Here is an 18,179-nt window from a genome sequence, read left to right as displayed (position 1 = left end):
TCCTGTTGTTTTGTGCTCACAGGCAGCATCTAGGGCACTAACGCACTCTCTATTCTTTTATTTTTTCCTATCTGCTAACTAGTTGTCCGCTGTGGTCAGTTTTGATAGACTACACCACACTATTCTCAATGTGCAATGCTCATTCTACAAAATGGGTGCCTTTATTAACATACTGTATGTGTAGAAAATGACTTTAACAATTAATAACTGACACTTTTTCTGTTATTATAGGTATTCTGGTCACACTTTATTTTAAGGTCCAATTCTCGCTATTAACATAAACTCCTTATAAACTACTAATTTGCTGTTTATTAATAATCAATTAAAAAAAAGGCAATTGCTAAATATTAGGGTAGGGTTAGGGATGCAGAATATGGTCATGCAAAATATGTGCTTTATAAGTGCTAATAAATAGCCAATATGTTAATAATAGGCATGCTATTATGTTTAGGCAATGTTCTATCATTAAAAAATGTTTTAAAAATATCAGCCTTGTTACCATGATTTTGTACAGTAAACAATGATAATAGCATTATTTTTTCCTTCTAATAAACACCCTATGCCTCTGTTACAATTCTGATGGTGTTTTAATATTTAATACATTTAATGTGAAAAAGAAATGTGCACAAAGATACATATTATCACTAAGACATAATATGTCATAGAATGTTAAAAATCTGAATGAAATATCATATTTTTGTAATGGAAAAGACCCCCAGTTAACAGAAGGGCCCGCTAATGTCTGTGAGATGAGAGGAACACCATCACTCTGTGTGTCCTCTGACTGTACAGACACCATGATGGAGAAATGCCAAAGAATTATCAAAGGTTTCATATGCTAATTTAATTTGAGACAGCTGTTATAAATTCTTCTCTAGAATTATTAAAGTGATGTCATCCTAATGTCCTCTAGAAATAACTAATGTGTATTAGGCAGGTGTGCAGACTTGCATGGCTAAGGACTTACATAATACTGAGATGTTACACAAGCATGTGACTGATTTGCAGCTGCATTATTAATTGAATCAGTGCTGTGATGCATGATTTTTTCATTATTAGGATTTCTCAGTTTCTCTTACTTTTACTCTAAGTTTCTGGAGATCCAGAATAGACATGCTAGCAGCTGTTCACATCACATTCAAGGTAAAAATACTTGCAGAGAACAGTCACTAGTTCAGGTATATACCAGCGCACAGAAGCTCTGCTCTTCTCAACAAGCTGTTATTACACTCCCAAACAATTTGGTTCTAGCTGGTATTTTCTAAGCCATTCTTATGTTGCTGCCCCTTTAGTATCAATCTTTTGTATTCTATTCCTTATTTGTAAACCACTCTGAATAAAAGCATCTGTTAAACATTTTGGATGATAAACCTACTGTATGAAGGGAGCCATCGTGTGGTTGATTTTAGATTTATCATGCTCAATTATTAAACATGAAGAGCTTTCTTAGAGACGTCTTAAACTGCAGATCCAATCTTATACAGCAGGGGTTAGAAGATAAAAAAAATAATAATAATAATTCTCATTTGCTGGAAACCAAATAGAACCAGTATATTATCACGAACATTGTACAAAGACCTAATGCTAAAATGTAAGGTAAGTTTTTTTCATAGATTACATTGCAGATTCTATTACATTTTTTTTTTGGCAAAACAATAGTGTACTAGAATATGTGTCACCTGAAGTAAGATGCCATTTTAGGGTCTCATTAGAAGAACCTTTCCATCGCACAAAAAACGTTCTTAAGTAGAAAAATAAGGTTCTTCAGATTAAAATGTTCTTCAAATGGTTCTTTTAAGAACTGTTTACTGAAATGTTTTTTGAGGAACACAAAATAGTTCTTCATTGCATTGCTCCGAAAAACCTTCTGGAACCTTTATTTTTTCAAACAGAGTGAGACATAATGGTCACACCTTAGTTTGGGGACCAATTCTCACTATTATGCACAAGTTTTTCCTCAATAAACTCCACATTTGCTGCTTATTAATAGTTAGTAAGGTAGTAGTTAAGTAGTCGTATTAAGAAAACTAAAATATGGTCATGCAGAATAAGACATTAATATGTGCTTTATAAACATTAATAAACCACTAATAGAGTTGCTTAATATGTTTATAGTGAGAATTGGTCCCTAAACTAAAGTGTTACCTATATTTCTTGTGTACATACAGTTTTTGCAAGATTTGCATTTGCAGCTAGAAAAATAATAATAATAAGGTAAGGGTTAATGTTATAGGTAGAAATCTAAATAAACAGTGTATAAACATCCTGTGTAAAAACTTTTCAAAGAAGAAAAATTACCATTCAGCCACCTACACAAAATCGTTTTCATGTTTTCGGTGTCTCTATGTTACTATTATATTAATATAATACGATGTGATACTATCTGACCAATGATAAAGGGAGCAAGCTGAAAGGAAGAGAGAGAGAGAGGATGTGATACTATCTACATTGGGGTACAAATTAAGATGCACATTTTAAATAGTATGTGAAATAGTGTAATTACAGATGTAATTACATGTTATATTAATTGTAATTACAGTGTAATAACGTATTTATACGATTCATACATTTTAAGTTAAGTATACGAAAGTTAAACACACCTAACAATATTTTGTAAAATATATGTACACTTCCTAATTATATATAGCAAATACTGTCTAGAAAATGACCCAATAATACATTGTTATGCATCTATTCTCACATGAAGTCATTTAAGGGTTGAAAATGGGCATGAGCTCTTTGAGAAATAGTAAACGTCAGACACATCTAGAAGAGTTATCAAGTCCTGCCCCCTATTGGAGATCTCATGTAAGTGAGCGTTACATCTACATGCAAACCCAAACACTAGTGCACTTGAGACTGTCAACAGTGCAGTGAAACAAAAACAGTGTTAATACAGTTTTTCAGTGAGTGACTACAACAGAATCTTTCTGTGGTGCTAGACAAAAAGATGTGATCTAGTTGGTCATTCGTTCAGGATGCACATGAAGCATGCTCAGGGTCAGAGTGTGAGGAAACCTTCTATGATCTATAGAAGGCCGACGCAGATCACAAACAGCCAAAGATCATTGCCTGTCCTTTAGCTTCTGTGCTCTGCTGAGCTATTTACTAACAACTGCAGTGCTTATGGCTGAAGAACTGGAATAAACGTGTTTGTGTGTCTGTGTGTGAAAGGAGCCAATGACTATTTGATAGATTTTATGTTTAATGCAATAACTTACAAAATACAAAATTCATTTTGCATTGGAATATCATTGGAATGCCCCATTTAACACTGTTGCCTTACAACAGATATATAATAGGTTGTAGTATCACTTAATCTGTTATCATGTTATCATCTGTTGACAAAAAAATAAATATATTGCTGATCATTACTGTTCATTCATAGTTTTGAAATTAATCATATTTCATGCTCAGGTGGCACCATTTTTGTCACCTCTTTCACTGATCAGAGGTCAGATCTCAATAAAGAAAGAGCAAGAAAGTGTGTGTGAAGTGAAAGTGAATAGAAACCTGAAAGAAGTTGGATTGCATCTTTGTTAGTAAATCTGATTTCTTTGTAGCAGCCTGAGCCACACAAATAATCAGAGGGAGTGAATTATAATACTCTAAGATGAACAGATAAAGACAGACGGGAGGCGAACAGGGCAGAGAGAGGAGGCTACCTTCAGCAGGTGGATATTGAACTGACAGGCCTATAAGAGGGAAAAAACTGGGATGTTAGTCTGCTATCTGCATACAGGGATACACAGGGACTGTGGGGACACAGCAGGTCTCTTCAGACTTCTGCTGTAGATGCAGAAAGGCAGGAAACAAATGTCACAGAACAAGGAGAGAGGATCAGTCAAACCAACACAGCCACAGACAAATCACTCACTGTCAGACACAAGCATTAGCAAAACTGCAGAAGATGGCATACAGAAAGCATTTTACCAGACTGTCTAATAATATTTGGCGTGATTTCTGCTCATAGTTGCTAGGACAGTTTTTGAAACAAAAATAGTCAATAAAAATGTTGAAAAAGCTATCTCTAGTCCCTGTTTTGTCAAAACAGATTCACAATTTTGTGAAAAACATATTTGTTTTCCCAACAAGAGGAGAACATTTAAAGATGGATACTTGCTCTTCATCTCACTTTTTTTCAGTTTAGCCTTTCAAATATAAAGTGTTAACCCTCATTACAAAATAAAGATTCAAAATTTGTACTACTCTTTACTACAACCAAAAGACAATAAAATGTAATAATTGATTTTGCCCTCCAAACTTTTGTTTAAATTCTTTTTTAAGATGCAATATTTTATTCTATTGGTCTATTACTGCAGAGAACTGTAGTTTTTTGTATTGTTATTTATTTTTATATGCAGTGGCCCAAAAAGTATTTGGGCACTTAAGCCACATTTAAAAACACCTGAATTTAACTGCATTATATAACTACATAATCAAAGTAACAATTCCAGGGTTAATTTTTCTGAGATATTTTTTGCCCAGTTCTCCTCACGTTCACACAGGTGTCCATGCATGAAGTTTATCATATTAACTATTAACATGATCCACTGACAACCACAAGTTGTGCCCAAATTAAGCGATTGTTTTAACGTATTAAACCTAACAAACTTGTGGCATGTTTTTTTTTTTTTTTAAATAAATGCAATTAGCTTTAAAAAGTTTTATGATCAAAGCTCTTTAGTTTTTATTGTGGGGCAATACATAATGTAATATATTGTATATGTTTGTTTATTAGATTGTGCAAGGCTTTTTAAGTGACTGAAGTGTCTGAATACTTTTCAGTGTCACTGTATCTGAGTACGTGCTTGTCTGAGAAAACTGCACATTCATCTAAAAGTCGTGATTCATGAACACTGTCAAAACCATGGCGCTTCATATGCCAGGCCTGGTTCCCACAATACCCCAGAAGAGGAAAGATGGTGAATTTACTGATGTGAAAAAACAAAACAGTTTGAGGAGTTTCCAAAAAGAGAGACACACAATAGCAAACCGTTATAAAGCCAAACAGTCGTTGCATAATAAGCAAACACTTGACAAAGGGATCTGAGCACCCATCGAGTCCCTGGCATCCCTCAGCATCCCACCAACCAGAGATCTCACCATGGAAACGGTTGCTATGGTGACCCTGACAGTGGCTTTTTGGTCTTCGAGAGTCACGTTCTAGTCTAAGCCGTATTAGTGCGTCCTATGATTCAGCACTGCTGGGCCGCTGCTGATATTTGAACATTCACTACACATTAAAGCGCGATTTAATCACTTGACTTGAGAATGAACAGCCATGCAGGACTCTTCAACGCTCCTCTGGCATGACAATGAGTCATGAATGAGTGTGTTTGAAGAGATAAACACACACTCTCACCTCAAACTTCTGCCGCAGCTCCAGGTTAATGTCGTTCTCCTCTGGGATGGGCACGTTGTAGTACTCACCCTCTTCCTGGTTTAACATCTTATACCTGTCAAACAAGAGAATATCAGACACAACTGAAACTTTAAATAGCATCATGATACAGTCTAAAAAAGCATGGTACAGTAATAGGAGCATGGTTCCATGGCACTCTTTGTTTACAAAAAGCACATGCCTGCATATACAGCATGGCAGTAAAAAGGCATAAACCACAGCAATGTGCATTAAAATGCTTGAATGATGGTACACTGTCATCTGTAGATTTATGGCTTTAGTAAGAAGCCGAACTTCCCGTTGTCATAAATATGACATTATAAACCTGAGGTAGCAGATCTGGTCTCTATCTCTCAATATTAAAGTAAATCACACTCTTTTGTCCATAGATCACTCTGTAATTTATAAGATACACTGTCGAAACTAGACGCTGAGCATATTGACTTTTTTAACGATCGGCACCAGTGATATTAAGGTGATACTGGGAGCAAATCAGATCAGGAATAATTTTTTCCATTTCAAATAATACAGAAACTCTTCTATGCCAGATTTCACGGTACTAAATCTAGTGTATTATAACTATTTAATGTTTTGACACTTTATTTTACTTATATATTACATTATAATAATTTATTATGGCTCTAAAATTTCTAAGGCATTGTAAAATAGTCTGCACCTGCTGTGTATTAATACACAAATCATTAGTTCCCTAATTGTTTTGTTTTTTCTTCATAAATGGCCCACAGTTTAACTTATAAACTACAGCTGGGGTCGTAAGTTTATACACACCTTTTTAAATGTTAATAATTAAAAATAAATAAATATCTACAAGACAAAATAAAAGATGTATTTGAAAATGACCTTGTTCAAACGTTTACATACACTTAATTCTTAATGCTCTCTTATTTGTCCGAAACAGTTAAACCACATGATGCTTAAGACGTCAACGTGATGCATTAAGAGGGGGGTGTAAAAATGTTTTGGTAACACAATTTAGGGACCAATTCTCACTATTAAGCAGTTGCTTATAAGCATGCATATTACTAGCATATTGGCTGTTTATTAGTACTTATAATGCAAATATTAATGTCATATTCTGCATCACCATATTATGGATCCCTTAATCCGACCCCATACCTAAACTTAACAACTACCTTACTTACTATTAGTTAGTTAAGAGTGAAAATTTAGTAACAATTTAGATTAGGGAACACATAAACATGATGTTACTGTAGTTCTAGACTAAATGTGAACATGCATTTACTCATCTCACTTGCACAAAAACAGATTCAATATTCCTCAAAATGAATAAAAACTGTAAAATGCAAACTCAGAATATGACAAAAACTGTAATAATAAAATCTGTTAAATAACACAACTATCCTTTATGTATTTAACCCCATTTTATTAATTTATGTCTTTGCTGTTGATTCAATTCAACCATACTAATAAGCAAAAATTTCTTTAAATTTACATTTCCTTCAGCCGGAGGCTTATTCATTTCTGGTGTGAAAGGGCTTTTGCATTTGCCAAAAATAAAACTTTTTTTATATTAAAACAAATAAACAAGCCCAACCCAGATGAGAAAAAGTAACACAAAAGTAACATAACACATTACTTTCCATAAAAAAGTATCTAACACAATCAGTTACTTTTTAGGGAGTAACACAATATTGCAATGCATTACTTTTAAAAGTAACTCCTCAACAGTGCACATATTCACTAAGGTGTATATAAACTTATGACCACACCTGTATATAAGAATTGTAATTTTTTTTATTAATATCTTAACACTATTTATTGAACATTAGTGTCTTACTATATTCCAATAATGACCTTAAGACTGTGTGCTACAGTTATTATACTCCATGTTGCACTGTGCCTAAGAACCTGTGGTAAAATCACTGTAAAGCATGTCCTTTTAGGGTTTATTGCTTGAATAGGAGCTGCAGTGTGAAAGCACCAGTTTAACTCAAAATACAGGGATAACATGATTTATACTGTAATATCAGCCACTGTATTAAAATAATTATCTGTATATGCATTTCAACTATTTTACATTAAAAAGTATGTGAGGAAAACATTAGTGTTTGTGGTGTCAGTGTATTTGACTCACCAGCCACATAAAGGAGCTTTGATCAGCTCAGACACACCAAAGGACATGGAGCCCATGAAGTCATTGCGGGTGGTTCTGTCCCAATCCCACACCTCCACGGACAGACGACGCTCCTTATCCAACGGCTTTAACTTACTGTACACAAACATGTATGAGAAAACACATCTACAATGCATTGAGAGGGTGTGTTTAACGCTGACAGACTCACAACATGAAGGACTCGTTCCAGGTGGGGTTGAGCGAGGAGCGGATGGTGCGGGTCTTCTGTTTGGTCTCATTCTTGGGGTCTGGGATGAGTTTGAGCTTCACATACGGGTCTGACAGGCCATTTGGGTCCATGGGAATCAGATTTCGGGCCTCACCCACTGATTAAAGAGAAAGAAATCAAACGGTGAACTAAAACACTCTTCAAACAAAAAACAGAAACTGAAATTATGCACCACTGTTATTTTTTTAATTGTATAAACAGGTTTTGAGGAACATGTGGACACAGGAAAAGGAAGTGCCACCATCTCATCTTACATAGGCAAGTTTACTGCTAAATGATTCTGTGACAGAACAAAGAAGGTGCTGTCAAAACGGGCAGGCTGCATTTCTATTAATGACCAAAAGGGGGAGACTTGTCTCTTTCAGTCTTTCTCACAGGAACATTAGGAAGCAACTTAAACAGAGCTCACTTTTTTCAAATCTGAATGTGTGGAAAACATCGCTCAAATCTCTTAAGTAGGTCTAATGCATAGAAAACTCATTCCCAAGGTCTGACAGTGATAGTGATAGTGGCCATTAATTTGACTCTCCACATCGCCTACACTTGGTAGCTGACAGAGAGAGACGTCAACAAGAATCAAGGCTTTTTCTGCGGCTGTTGCTTAGATACGACATCTACGAGGAGGGTCGCGCTCATCCGTTCGCTTCCTTACGCTCTTCTGAGGCTTTTCAGATGGAAAAAGATCCACCGATGTTAATTCCAGCTGAATCTCCTTTCATGTGTCTTTAAACATAGTCTTCTGGAAATTATATTTGTGCCAAAAGTTATCCCCAAAAAAAAGAAAAACATCTTGTACATGTAATGACAAAGTCTGATTATGAAAGCAGCATAATTAATTAATCATTCAAAACAACTGCACTGTAAAAAACTATTTGTTGAGTCAACTAAAAAAACATTGTTACCCCGCTGCCTAAAATGTTTTTGTTATCTTGACATATTTCTTGTTGAAACAACTTTAAATTAGAGTGGAATTAGTCCAGTTAATAAATATGCTCAAGTTGACTTGACTTTTATTTCCTAGTCCAGTTAACCTAAATCATGTTGCGTCAACTAGGTTTTTTTTTTTTTCTTTCAACTTACCGTTTTTGTGAATAGTGTTTGCTTTAGTTGCCTCTTGACCCTTGACATTTTAATTATACATTTGTCTTTGGTTGTTACAAATGTGTTTATAAAGCACATATGTGATGGCAAGATACTTATGATAAAATCATGTAATATGTCTGAGTCTTTGATTGCGGTTTATCTAAATCTGCAGTCCTTTTATGATTTCTGTATTATTGCAGTTCTATGATATTAGATGACAATGTGAGAAAACTTTATAAGCCACTTTTATAAATATGGTTCATAAAAAAGTTTCCGTTCTGGCACTCATAGACCTGAAGATTCAGCATGTGAACCTCAGCAATGGTGACAAAATATTCTGATTATGTTGATATGATTTTTGAACGTCACGAAACAAGGCAGTAAAATCTGATGATAGTCACCATTGTTGAGATTCATATGCTGATTCTTGATTTCTGTGTGTCTAAACAGTACAGATGTTCTAAACTGGTGTGCAAAGTGTTTTTAAAGTTCTTCATAGTATTTCATTAAAATAAAAGTGACAAACTAAATTAGACATTACCACTGATGACATCAGTGAATCAGGCTATACATGACAACTACATCATTATCAATAAATGGGCAATTTAACCTGATCACGTTTTTCTTGCTATAACAAATGTGGTTCATAAACAGTTACAGAAACCAGAGAAAAACTAATGTTAAAAAGTCAAGGGTCAAGAGCCCAACTAAAGCAAACACTTATCACCACAATGGTGAGTTCAAATTGTATTTATTTTCATCATTCAACATCTAAACGTTGGTTAATTCTTAATAAGACATTTTTGGACGCATGACAAAAAAGTCAAACTGGTTAGTAATGTGTGAAGTTGGTGATGCTGTTTGTGGAGATGATTAATCATCTTCTGCTGCGATCTTAAGAGATTTAATGTATTTTATTTCAGTTGATTTCATCAAAGGCTGTTGCTAAAGTCAGTTGTAGTTCTTGTGATTCTGCTTAATCTTTTAATCCTACTCCATACTACCTTACTCATTATTAATAAGCAGCAGATGAGGAGTTTATTGAGGAAAAAGTCGTAGTTAAGTTTAGTTAATAGTGACAATTGGTCCACAAACTGAAGTGTGATTTAATGTAATAAGTCCAAAAGCCAATTGATATTTGTTTCATAATCCAAAAAAAAAAAAAAAAAAAAACTGATTGTATACAAACAATTACACTGCAAATTAGCAAATCATATAATGAATATGTAATACAGTGCATACATTTACCAAAATGCTCCTCTAGAGTTTTTTTCTAGTTGACTAATGAGCTGTTGTACATTGAATGGCTTTCCTGACATAAATATAACATTACGAAACATATTAACTTTACAGAATCTGATAGCTCAGACTTTGTTTTAAATTAAAAGTATCAAAGGCAGACATGCTGCAAACACTGTTTAGTTAAGTTTGCTCAAGCACCAACAGAAAACAACATGGACTAAATATTGGCCCAGCTCAAGTAAACATATACATGTGTCAACACCATGGCCAATCACTCTTAACACCTTTAGTACAAACCTTGTGATGATGTCTGATCCTTTATATGCTGAAACATATTTGGTGTAGAAACTGGCAGTATATTTCATAAACCATTACAAAAAAAATGGCGGTAACACTTCAGTATAGGGACCAATTCTCACTATTAACTAGTTGCTTATTAACATGCCTATTATTAACATACTGGCTGTTTATTAGTACTTATGAAGATCATATTCTGCATGACCATATTCTACACCTCTAATTCTACCCAATACCTAAACTTAACAACTACCTTATTAACTATTAATAAGCAGCAAATTAGGAGTTTATTGAGGCAAACGTCAGTTAATGCTTTGTTAATAGCAAGAATTTAACCTTAAAATAAATTGGGACCGAAATGACAAGTAATTAAACATGACATTTTGAAGTAGAAAAACTGAAACAGTATTGCTCTAAAATGTAATCCAGTAATCTTTCTTTTATTTACAACTTGCAAAAATATTTTTTTACAGTGTAGCATAATAATTCCTTCATCTTAGTTATTAATCCAGTAAGTTTTATTGAGTTCTGAAGGCCAGAGTTGGTTTTTGGCATCAGCTCCTTAAGAATGTTTAGATGAAAAATGCATTTGAATCTATAGCTGATCAAATATTATGTTATTAATATTCATATAAATATTATGTTAAAAAAATAATATGTTGCCCATATTACGTCATCCTAAACTTCAGTAAAACATATCTTACTGATCTTGACGGATGGCAGCATGAATTCCTAAAACGTAATCTTCAAAGGCTATTTTTACATGTGGTTTTCCATGGACGCTCAAATCGCACGAATAGCCTGAGAAATTCAGATGTGCTGTTACATAACCACCAAATGTCCAGTCCACGGCATGCTGGGTAATCTGATAAATGCAGTCAGATGAGCTCGCTTCTTCCCATTGTTTATCCACAAAACAGGAAGGGTCAGCCAAGATTCCTCCGTCTGACTTCAGCCCAAAATAAACAAACTTGCATACAATAACAGCATTAAATCTCAATCAAAACACTCAGTCGCATTTATCTCCTCTGTGCATTTGGTGTCTGTATGAGATCCTTAACCTGCAAGAAATCTCCACAGAAAGCTCCAGGACAGTCATAAAGTACACAAATAGACACTGTTTCCAGAATAAGGAAATGAAACAATGCATAGCACTTTTCATGCCCACAGAGCCAATAATACCATGCCTATCTTCATCCTCCCATTTGATGACCCATCAACACCACCTCGACCAGCATATCACAGCTATACTGTCAAAGGCCTGATCTAATATCTGGCAGCAAGAACAAAATGAGTCATAGATAAAATAAAACCACACAAAAGTATGGCATGAAGTGAATCCCAACTGGCAGACACTAAATATCACCTACAGTCATCACTTTAAATAATAACCACGACATTTCCATCCTCCGTGTGGAGCGAGAACGCACAACTTTGGGCAGTGCCTTCTCTTTCACTGTTATACCGCTTCCAGAATGCAGAGAGACAGAGGCTGATAAGACTGAGCCGTACCTCAGGCAGGACCCACAGTAAGACTTACATCACTTGAGCCCTCCGTTACAAATGGGATCCATGAGGGAAGTGCTGATAGGGACCACCGACGTGTTTAGCTGAGGCCAAAGCTTGGGGGAAGGGGGGGTTATGTAATGAAACCCTCAAAGAAGACAAACAGACTCCAGAAGTTCAGGCCTACAGACAACGATCTGAACCAGTGCGAGGTCTCATATGCAAAAACGCAGATTCATATCACAAGCAAAATGCCATAAACTGCATGTGAAAGGACTGTGACTTCTAAGTGAAAACCCTGTACTAGAAGTACATATAAGGTGCTGATTGTGCACAGCTGGCATGCTCACCAAAGGTGCATTTATTTGATTGATAATACAGAACGAACAATAATATTGTAAATATTATTACAGTTTAAAATGTTTCATTTTTTAATATATTTAAAAATGTCATTTATTCCTCTATTTCATTACTCCAGTCTTCAGTGTCACATAAAATCATTCTAATATGGGATTTGCTGCTCTAGAAACATTTCTTATTATCAATGTAGAAAACAGTTGTGCTGCTTAATATTTTTGTAAAAAAAAAAAAAAAAAAATAGAAATACCTTTATTGACACTTTTGATTAATTTAATGTGTTCTTGCTTTAAAAAAAAAATCTTACTGACCTCAAAGTTTTAAAGGGGTCATAAACTGAAAAGAAAAAAAAAAAAACGTGATCTTTTCACATTTAAGAGGTCATTGTAGTATAAAAACATCCTGTAAGTTTCAGAACTCAAAACTTTCTCGTTAGCTTAACAAGATCAATGCCTGCTTCTACATCACTGCCTGTTTAGCCCTGCCCACCGATTCTACATCACTGCCTGTTTAGCTCCGCCCACCGATTCTACGTCACTGCCTGTTTAGCCCCACCCACCGATTCGTGCATGTCGTGTAAATAAAGAGAGAGGTGAACACGCAGATCTACGCAGAAACCAAACGATAAAGATGGCTTTGAAGACAACAAGATGCTGTGCAGTGCCAAGTTGTGGAAAAACTGTCTTTGCATTGCCTTCATTCTGATCCTAACATTAGGAAAGAGTGAATGAACTTTATTTTTAATGAAGATCCAGACCGTGTCAGTAAGAACTCGGTTCTTTGTTCACTTCATTTCCCTGTGGATTTGTTTACAAACAAGGCACAATTCGACGAGGGATTTTCAGAAAGATTGAAACTAAAAGATGATGCTGTGCGACTGTACTGGATCCAACAGTCATGTCGCAACACACAAGTAATAACTAAATAACTGTTTTTATTATGTGATCACTATTGCTTTGTTTCTTTTTAAAGATCGATTGATATTATTATGCATTTTTAACCTAAATCACAGCAGCGTCCATCAGTGAAGGATGTAGGCTGTCAAACATACACAACTTTTAGTCAATCATAGCAGTGGGCATTTACTTCCGAGTCTACAATCCGCCACACATATTTAAACAGATTGTTCTGATGAAGAGGGTCAAAAACAGGACAGAAAATAGCCTATTACTTCTAAATGATGATGTTTTTTGATGTTAAATCTTGATAACATTATAAGTGGACCTCAGAGAACAGTACAAAATAAAAAAACAAAGGCAGTTCATGACCCCTTTAAATGGTAGTGTGTTTGTTTGTTTGCTTGCTTGACTGATTATCTTCCATTACTTTTTTAGGTCTGATAAACACAACCTAAATATTTCCATGTTTCCCATGTTCGTGGGAACCATGTGTACTGTGTATGAGCAGCAGCTCATATCTCATTGGTCAGTCAGTTCTTTTTTTCATAGGCAGAGAAAAAAAAGAAAAGAAAATGTCTATCGCAACAGTAAAACTATCACCAACATAAGACACCTCCACAGAGGACAGCTTGTGTCAGTCCTGCTGCATTGATCGAGAGTTTGAGATACTATACAGGCAGGAAGTTGCCAGTCCAATGTTATATTTGCCTCTGTGTCAGACGCCTGGGACATATTTCTGATTTACAGCAGGTATCTGGTGCTCCACATCCTGCTAACAAGATAAACTTAAACCAACATGAAGTTCCATGTTGGTTCTGACTGGTTTATGCTGGTTTAGTACTAGTACCTGCATAGTCTTGCTGTTAAAGTTAAAAGGTGAAAAATGTGAAGTTAGCCAAAATGCAAAAATCTGTCTAATAAAACTGGTTGTTTTATTACAAGCAATTCTTGTATCAACCACTTGTTTAATATCTAATAAGAGTGTGTTTCCTTCAAAAACCTGTTTAAATGATGATCAATATTTAGCCATCAGTCTAATACCCTGCACTGAAAAGCATGACTGAAGAGATGATGACTAATGTAGTGTAAATAGGGATGACTGAATGGTTCAGCCAGGTTCACAAAACCACTTTCGCACCAACCATATGGACAGAACTGTGATGTCCGATGCACTCAGGTCTGCACCGAAAGCATCTTAGAGTGTGAGTAAAAAGAGGAAACCCAGCCTGAGGGTGTATTTGTGCGTGTTTGTTGTGTGCAGAACATGTGCACATGGATGCTGCTGTATTTCTTGGCTGGACAAATTTAATCAAGCAAAATTAATTTACAGCTCCCGGCACATGACCTCTCCAGACACAACAAACGTGTGTTAATACTTCCTTCGAATTCTGCTAATGATTAGTTTTATTGATAGTATTGATAGTTTTCATGTGACGTCACACCCTTATAGGAGTGTAAACCACCTCCACCTGGAGGGCAAAACGAAGCTTTGCTCCACTGACCGCCAGTTATTTTTATGCAGTTTGCATTAAGTAGTAATGTAGTAAAACACAGATATTAAAAGGCGAAATTTGGTAAACACCTTACTGATGATGTATATTTTGATTGATGATGTATATTTTGTACAGGCAAGCAGATGAAGCCAGAATATAAACGCAATGTGCAAAGTTTCACGTTAAATGGTTTCCCATAGGAAACCGTTATAAGGAAAACACTGAACCGTTAAGCGGACTGCGTTCATATTCCGGCCTCATCTGCTTGCCTATGTAAACTACGCATCATTAATATAGAGATAACTGAATTTGATATTTTAATATTACTGTTTTAAATATATTAAGGCACTTTAAGCGTTTTTACAACGTTTTGTCGCACTGTTTAATGATTGAAATATTGTCACGGGTGCTTAAAATGGATTGCAAATGGCCAAAACTTGCATTTTGTTCACATACCTTTGTTTTCTTCTTTTGAAAGGTGATCTAAATATTTGCAGCTGTGAAATAGATGAAAATTATCAGGCCTGTCCTGCAGTTCCATGGATGTTTTGCCCTTTAGGTCTTCGTTTAATAACGATAAAGGCACAGAGAAACAATATCGTTGGAATCACGTCCAATGCGTTTTTTTCCAGTTGATGAATGATAAAAACATTGACACCCAATCAGAATCAATCCTGCTATAACGAGCTCGAGAATTTAAAGCAGCAGACAAGAATGTGCTTAGAATAAACAGACGATATCGTCCGCTGGTGTGGACACTATCAAAGTTATCTTTCTAGTTTAATTTTAAAAGGATGGTTCTCTCAAAAATGACAATTCTTTCATCATTTACTGTTGAACTGTAAAACACGAATGAAGTTATTTTTAATAAAAACTGAGAGTTTCGTCAATCTCCTGAAAGTCCAGGTAATCAAAGGATTCAAGCTCCAAGAAGCTCATAAAGGCCTCATAAAAGCAATTCATTTGAAGATATTTTGTTTCCACATGCAAATCAATCAAATCGCTTCATAAAATTGGGATTAAATCACTGGAGTCACATGGGTTACTTTTACGGTGACTTTATGACCTTTTTGGAGCTTGAAACTTTTAATAGATGAACAGAAGTCTCCTAGGTTTTCTGAGGAAGAACAAACGTTTTATGGGTTTGGAACAACATGGAACACACAGCTAAAAAACAAATTAAACATTGTGTTGTTTGTGTGTGTGTGTGTGTGTGGTGAAAGAACCCTTGACTAACATCATCAAGTGCAATTCAGGGGGAAATAAAATGCAACAGTATAGAATATGACTGCCTCATCACTATAATCACAATTTATGACTTTTAATAACTGTAGAACTTGCTGAACGGGACTCATGATGAATTCTCCAGATGTATACAGTAATTATCAGTGGATCAGTGTGAAGGCCCTGCTTGACTTCAGCATGTCTGTGAGTGTAAGGTCAGAGATAAGCAAAGATGATATTCTCACAGCAGGGAAGAGGAATGCCAGCTCACAGGAATGTGCTCACTGGAGCAAGAGTCTCTGAGTGGCCACAGGCTGGCATACAAGTCTCCTCCCCCACATAAACCCCCACCATCACAGCAGCCGGGCATCAGGCCAGACATCTGGCACTTTAGCTCCCTCATACCTGCTGCCTGCATATGTCCTGTTGTGACCCCGAGTCCTCCATACACACACACACACACACACACACACACGCTCAATCTCTAAACCCACTCAACCCCCAACACATGACCTACCATCATAGCTTAATGCTAACTGGCAGTTTGTGGAAAAACAGCATCACAGTATTATAAAATCTGAGTAATAAGACTAATGTGAACTTGCAAGGATCACGCAAACATGTAAAAATAGGAACATATTATGCAAATTATACTAATAATGCAGAAGCATTAAAATGACAAGGACTATTTGGATAAATATAATTTTTGGACTAGCCAAATTTCATGTTCAGGGCTCAACACATAGGGCCAGATTTACTAACAGCTCGAGCCAAACTACTGTCATGATTTTATTAAAGACACATAGTGAAACATTAGTGATGAAAAGGAGTAGACACAGTTATTTTTGCAGCTGACCTTACTGAATATGCATTTGTAGGAGAATATTTGGTCACACTTTAGTTTAAGGACCAATTCTCACTATTAACTAACTATTAGCTACGACTTTTGCCTCGATGAATGGGGTAGGTATGTGCCAATATGCTATATGCATGTTAATAAACAAGTAGTTAATAAATCATGCAAGGTGATATACTAAGCTTTGCAGTAGTCAGTTTACTGGTCTTGCCCCAGTACTTAACGCCCAAATACAAACACCCAAAAGCATGTCTTAACCCATTTTGCGCTTGTGCTGTTAGCAGACTACCCACACCTGATTATCATCCCCTCCACTTGTTTGCTACCCTATGCTAATTTGCACTGCTCTCGGTAGATTGCGTTGGTCTTTATGGAAATGACATGGCTGTGTCTGTGTTTTTTTAATTTGCACACTGTCAGTAGATGAGCCGCAGGACTTTTCACTCCTATTGGTGCTTTTATAAGATTGCTGTCTCACGCTAATTTGCCCTGTTTAGTAGAACTGTTCCTTAGGATTCTTTCTATGGGCCAGTGGTTCAGGTTTTTACTTTCTCTTACAAACAAACAAACAAACAAGCAATTTTGATAAAATCTACTAGTTTAACAAATATAAAGTCCAAACATTATTAAAGATAAATAAACACTCAGTAATAATACAAGAACAATAAACAAATTACAAGCAATAGCACAAATAAATACTATAGAAAGACAAATTAAATAAACAGTGCTTTATGTCTTTTAAGAGTAAGTTTAAGAGTAGTATTTAGGTAAGAAATGCTATAGAAATTGAAAAAAAAGCATTGCACAGTCTTTACTGTATAAATTAAATGTTACTTTGCAACTACATGTCAACTATGAGTCATTAGAACAATTTATTTTGATACTCCCCAACAGACATTCTGCTGACTATATACGTAAGTAACTTTGCAAGTACATATCAACTTATTCTACTAACCCTAACCATAACCTAACAGTTTACTAATACTAATGAGAGTTAGTTGACATATAGTTGCAAAGTTAGTAGAATGCCTAAAGTGTTTTAATCAAAATAAAGTGTAACCTTAAAAACAGATTATTAAATCTGCAACACTTATTGGTTTCACTTTATTTTGATGGTCCCTTTAACACATTCTATTGACTATAAGTAATGTTGCACCTACATTTCTACTAACTCTCATTAGAGTGTTAGTAGTGTATTAGTTGACTGGTAGGGCTAGGGTTAGACTGTTGACATGTTCTTGCAAAGTTACTTATAGTCAGTAGAATATCTGTTGGGAGACCAGCACAATAAGGAGTTAGTAGATATGAAGCAGACAGTCTACTAATACTCTTATGAGAGTTTGTTGACATGTAGTTGCAACATTACTTGGTGTCAACAGAATGTTCAAAAGGGACCATCAAAATAAAGTGTTACCCACTTATTTCATCAAGAGC

The 18,179-nt window shown here is 35.5% G+C and overlaps 1 protein-coding gene across 5 annotated transcripts in view; it reads right to left on the bottom strand.

The window, feature by feature from the left end:
• Window positions 1-18,179, bottom strand: part of prkcab (protein kinase C, alpha, b) — a 183,283-nt gene that overhangs the window by 35,444 nt on the left and 129,660 nt on the right. For 4 of the 5 annotated variants that reach the window (XM_058768483.1, XM_058768487.1, XM_058768488.1 and 1 more), the window contains 4 exons: window positions 7,729-7,885; window positions 7,521-7,655; window positions 5,366-5,459; window positions 3,666-3,695 (listed from right to left, as the gene is read on the bottom strand). In XM_058768483.1, the coding sequence (XP_058624466.1) occupies window positions 3,666-3,695; window positions 5,366-5,459; window positions 7,521-7,655; window positions 7,729-7,885 (416 nt within the window). The remainder of the gene's footprint in view (window positions 1-3,665; window positions 3,696-5,365; window positions 5,460-7,520; window positions 7,656-7,728; window positions 7,886-18,179) is intronic. The other variant, XM_058768484.1, reaches the window with a different exon arrangement.

The sequence above is a fragment of the Onychostoma macrolepis genome, chromosome 03, assembly GCF_012432095.1.
Source record: "Onychostoma macrolepis isolate SWU-2019 chromosome 03, ASM1243209v1, whole genome shotgun sequence".
Classification (NCBI taxonomy): domain Eukaryota; kingdom Metazoa; phylum Chordata; class Actinopteri; order Cypriniformes; family Cyprinidae; genus Onychostoma; species Onychostoma macrolepis.
This window is presented reverse-complemented; position numbering and strand designations above follow the sequence as displayed.